General features: G+C 49.6%; 2 protein-coding genes across 2 annotated transcripts in view; one reads left to right on the forward strand and one right to left on the reverse strand.

The window, feature by feature from the left end:
* The window catches only part of BAG4 (BCL2 associated athanogene 4), a 19,227-nt gene extending 17,944 nt beyond the window's left edge, over positions 1 to 1,283 (reverse strand). Inside the window, exon 1 of the mRNA XM_018566650.1 lies at positions 858 to 1,283. Within this exon, the coding sequence (XP_018422152.1) occupies positions 858 to 1,022 (165 nt within the window). The 5' untranslated portion in view covers positions 1,023 to 1,283. The remainder of the gene's footprint in view (positions 1 to 857) is intronic.
* A 206-nt stretch (positions 1,284 to 1,489) lies between these two features.
* LSM1 (LSM1 homolog, mRNA degradation associated) overlaps positions 1,490 to 5,124 on the forward strand; it is a 15,901-nt gene continuing 12,266 nt past the window's right edge. The window contains exons 1-2 of the mRNA XM_018566662.1: positions 1,490 to 1,678; positions 4,380 to 4,448. Of these exons, the coding sequence (XP_018422164.1) occupies positions 1,633 to 1,678; positions 4,380 to 4,448 (115 nt within the window). The 5' untranslated portion in view covers positions 1,490 to 1,632. The remainder of the gene's footprint in view (positions 1,679 to 4,379; positions 4,449 to 5,124) is intronic.

Genomic DNA, 5,124 nt, shown 5'->3' on the forward strand with positions numbered 1-5,124 from the left:
CAACACTCCCCACCACCATCGCCCGGACATCACTCCCCCCCCTCATCGCCCGGACATCACTCCCCTCCATCATCGCCCGGACATCACTCCCCTCCATCATCGCCCGGACATCACTCCCCTCCATCACTCCTTCTGACTATGTCAGACATTAAGGGGAGCGATGATGTCACTGCCTCTGTCATGCGACAGGGCCCAGGATAGGTTGCTGTCACAGGGGGAGGAGCTCCCAGGTTCCCTATACTGGAAGAACAGAGTATTATCATCTACAATGGAGGGGAGGAATTACCCCAATACCCCCCAGCACTGACAGCAGCAGTGGGTGTGCTCAGGGGAGGAGTTATGCAAATATCACAATACATTGATGGGTGGATGTCAGTCTAGGAGGAGTGGCCAATCCTGGGCAGGATGCATTTGCAGCGGGGGTCAGAATGGTCACGAATCATTCCAGGGACAGGATGGAGATGACAGACATAAGCAGTGATGATGAGGATGGAGATGACAGTCGTGAGCAGTGAAGATGAGGATGGAGAGGACAGTCGTGAGCAGTGAAAATGAGGATGGAGATGACAGTCGTGAGCAGTGAAGGAGGACAGGATGGAGATGACAGTCGTGAGCAGTGAAGAGGAGGACAGGATGGAGATGACAGTCGTGAGCAGTGAAGAGGAGGACAGGATGGAGATGACAGACGTGAGCAGTGAAGATAGGATGGAGATGACAGACGTGAGCAGTGAAGATGAGGGTTGGAGATGACACGTGATTAAACTTGGCGGTGGTTCTGAACCCGGCACACACACATATGAGTGAGAGTCAGAGGATGAGTATGATGATCACACTTCCCTGCCCTCTATTCCCCTTACCTGAGCTCCGCCGGCTCCTCCCATCTCCCCGCCTCCCGGCCAGCTTCTCCCAGTCTCCGGAGGGTAATACCCGGCTCCCCAGCCTTCCTCCTGCCTCTGCCGGCCGAGCACCTCCCCGCCCGGGTAGTACCCACCGCCATCCCCGGCTCTGTGCGCGGCAGACATGGAACTAACCGGACACACACAGCCGCGCAAACACACTCGTAATGCGCAGGCGCGGAGCCTAACACGGGCAACCGGGAGCCAGCCAATCACAGAGCTCGCGCCGCTCAGAAAGCTAATAGGACGCGAGCTCGTGTAGACAACCACGCCCACTAGAGGTTTGTAAGGCCAATGAGAAGTAAGGAGACTTAGCTGTCATTCTTTTTCCCCGATGTTCCCGCCCTCACTTGTCCTTATAACAATCCCGTCCAATTAGGAGTAAAACTTTCCTGTTGCGTCAGCATTCCTTCCCACCAATGGCAGAAAACCAACGCACGCGCATGCTCGCTCACTTCATCCATTGTACTTGGCCAACCCCACATCTCCTCTCAGCCAATCGGAAAGCAATAATGTCGCCGGTAACGCCCACCACAGAAGTAACCCACCAACGCTCATATACGCTGCCCGTGGCCGCGCCCCCCTGGTGCGTGACGTCACCCGTTTCTAGAGCTACGCCTCTAAAAGACTGCCGTGCCGACGGAAGTCGCCTGTGAAGGATGGCGGAATTTCCGGTTGCCGGTGTTGCGTGGTGTCCCTTGTGAAGAGACGCCCCTAGCGGGGGGCGGGAGGCAGAATGAATTATATGCCGGGCACAGCAAGCCTCATAGAGGACATAGACAGTCAGTATACCTCCTCATGTATATCTTTGTGTTGGTTTATGGGACCCCGAGGCCTGTGTCAGCTCCCTGTGAGGGGGCTCTATGAAAACTGCAGCAGTTGCCCATGGCAACCAATCATCTCTCTTCCATTTGCTCCTTTCAGCTTTGAAAGTGAGAGAAGCTGATTGGTTGCCATAGGCAACCGCACCAAATTTTGTCCCACTTTTCATAATCTCTCATTTGCTTAGTGGGCCGACAGGGACACTTTCATAGCTTTGGATCAAGTAGGAACCTGCCAGGTATGTACTCCATTAGAATTCACTTCCTGTCCTGAGAACACAATAGGAAGTGAGAGTACATCTCCCCAAAGTGAGGATGGGGGTTCTGTTTTGATGCTGGATTTACATCTAGCACATTGTTGCCTGTCAGGATTCTACTCCATTAGAATTGCCTTCACTTCCTGTCCTGAAATTGAGAGCAAATCTCCCCAAAGTGGGGGTGGGGTTTGTCTCCTAGAGCTGGATTTACCCCTAGCACATTTCTTCTCTATTGTGGGTTACATATGTGGCGTGGTGGCCATTTTCTATGTAGGAGCACCCTGCATGTACAGTTATGTAGAGGCCTTTTTTTTTTTTTTTATTTTATTCCTGTCCCATAGAGGACTCGCATGTGATAGTACATGAGTGGTGATGGGTTCTCTTTAAGGGGACATTAGGGGTCTATTAGATCCACAGTGTCACTTTTGTGCTGCAATGAAGCTCACAGCTCAGGAATTGGAAGTGACGAAGAAGCTTCCGGGGGTTCATTCAGCCCAGAAACAATCAGCAAATGTTTGCTAATCCGCCTGCCAACACCCTCTGTTAGTCCTGGGCCCGAAGAAAGGTTAGCCGGGCCGGTTTATTTGTCTCCCACCCTGGGGTGTGGCCACATAGCATTCTCTGTGGCTGTAATGAGGAGATTGGGCCAGGACAGTGGGACTTGCAGCACTGGATGTAAATCTGCACTGGAGGGCACGATCTTTGGATTGAGGTCATTATGTATCTGTGGAGGGAAGGGTGGGAAAGGAAGGGATGGGGGTGGGTGGGGTGCAAATTATAAAGCGCTCCCTCATGTGCCTTAGTATTAGACATCAAAGCCACAGAAATGGGCCAGTACTAAGACTTGGTGATCTAGCCGGCCATATCCCCTCCGCCGGCTGCTAGGTACATAGATGCTGCATTCATGTGCCGCCATTTAGACGCATGCTGTCCAAGGATCTCATAGACCCCTAATGTTCCCTGACGTGCGCTGTCCAAGGATCTAATAGATCCCTGACGCGCGCTGTCCGTATGCAGCCCTGCAGACGTGCGCTCTCCAAGGAACCCAATGTCCCCTGACGCGAGCGGTCTGTATGCCGGTCTGCAGACGCTGGCTGTGCAAGGATCTAATAGACCCCTGACGCGTGCTGTCCGTATGCCGCCCTGCAGACGCGCGCTGTCCAAGGATCTAATAGTCCCCTAATGTCTCCTGACATGCTCTGTCCGTATGCCGCCCTGGAGACACACGTGCTGTCCAAGGATCTTATACACCCCTAATGTCTCCTGACATGCGCTGTCCTTATGCCGCCCTGCAGACATGCGCTGTCCTTATGCCGCCCTGCAGACATGCGCTGTCGAAGGATCTAATGTCCCCTGAAGCGCGCTGTCCGTGGGCCGCCCTACAGACGCGAGTTGTCCAAGGATCTAGTAGACCCCTAATGTCCCCTGACACGCGCTGTCTGTATGCTGCCCAAGGATCTAATAGTCCCCTGAAGCACGCTGTCCGTGTGCCGCCCTGCAGACGTGCCTTAGATAATGGGGGATGCGTATTGGAACACTAATTGTCCAGGTTATAATGACCAGTGTGGGGGACATCCATATGAAGAATACACCTTCCCCATGTGTCTGGCACCACAGGAACCCAGCATAAGACCTCTATGGGGTAGGACTGGCTTCCGGCATGCTTTCTGATTGCAGACATGTCAGTAATGGTCTGCTGTGAGCAATGCTGTGTGACGGGGGAGGGTGGTGCAGAGAAGGGTCCAGGCATGTACTGGTTGGGTTTGGTACCTACTATAGGCATCGGATGCCTTGACTGTGAAGAGCGGCGTCCATTATGCGTTGTGCATCCATTATGTACAGGAAACAATACTGACCATTTCAGGTTTGCAGTCTAAAGTATATTTAAAGCCAGAACTTTTCTTTTTATTCATTTATTTTGAAGAAGATTGAACAGTTACCACCTCCTCCCCCCCCCCTTTTTTATTGCCATCGCTATCAGGACTTTTCCCTTTACTTCCTGGTCTGTAGACGTCTAGTTATCAACAATTTGCAGAGCTGGTCGCCCTGCGAATCTCCTGGTGAACGTTCGTTCTTTACGAATAGGGGGGGGGGGGGGCGACCGTTCTTAGTAGATTTTCTCTTCAGGTCGAATGCAACATCCGGAAAATACCACATTATGACCACTAGAGGGAGCTGAGGAGCCCAGGAATTATTTCATCTAGTGGCCACAATGTGTTATTTTCCAAATTCGGCCTGAAAAAGAAAATAGATTACGAACGTTCGGTTTTTTTTGCCTATATGCGCATAGAATGAATGCAAGCGGATGTGAAGCAGAAGGAACAAGTATTTTTTTGTTTTTTTAATCGGAGTTGTAAAATAAATTTTTTATAGCATAAAGTTTTTTTTTTTTGGTTTTTTTGCAGAAAAACACCTTGTCCTTCTCAGAGATGGAAGAACTCTCATCGGATACTTGAGAAGCATCGACCAATTTGGTGAGAATCCTCCTTGAATGTTCAGCGTGTGTTCTGTGGTTGGTTCTGGACCGAGGATTCCTGTCAGTAAATCACTCAGATCTTCCCCGTCACCTTCCCGTTCAGTCTATATAACCACATCAGCAGCGCAATATGTATATAGATGGCGCGGCTCTAACTTTTTTTCACAATTTTTAAAATATTTTAATTTTATTTTTTTATAAACATTTAAATGTTTATTTTATTTGTATTCAATATTTTTATGTTTTTACTTTTAGGGGCTTCGGCAAAATATTGGGGGGTCTAAACACACCCTGATATTTCCCTTTTAATAGAAAAGGAGATTTAGGACACTTTGATGTGCACATTTATTATTATTAATATTATTATTAGAGGTGCACCGAAATGTATGGAAAAAACATTTCCCCCTATATTACATTATGAAAATGTATTACTTATTTTTTGGGTAAAATATAAAAGGCGGGGTCACGTCGTGTAAATAAGACACCAAACATGTCAAGCCTTCAAATATCACGTGCCTGCGAAGCTGCAAAAAATCTCCCAGATTTGCCCATAGGCGACGCTTTTACCGCCGACGGTTTAGTGATCCGTGATTGATGGCCCCAGAATTATTGTTCTAACTGCGACGTTCGCGGCGATGTGTAAGATGTGCAGCACAATTGTCGTTTTTGCACGT

Source organism: Nanorana parkeri, unplaced genomic scaffold (assembly GCF_000935625.1).
Source record: "Nanorana parkeri isolate BGI_ZX_2015 unplaced genomic scaffold, ASM93562v1 scaffold967, whole genome shotgun sequence".
Classification (NCBI taxonomy): Eukaryota; Metazoa; Chordata; class Amphibia; order Anura; family Dicroglossidae; genus Nanorana; species Nanorana parkeri.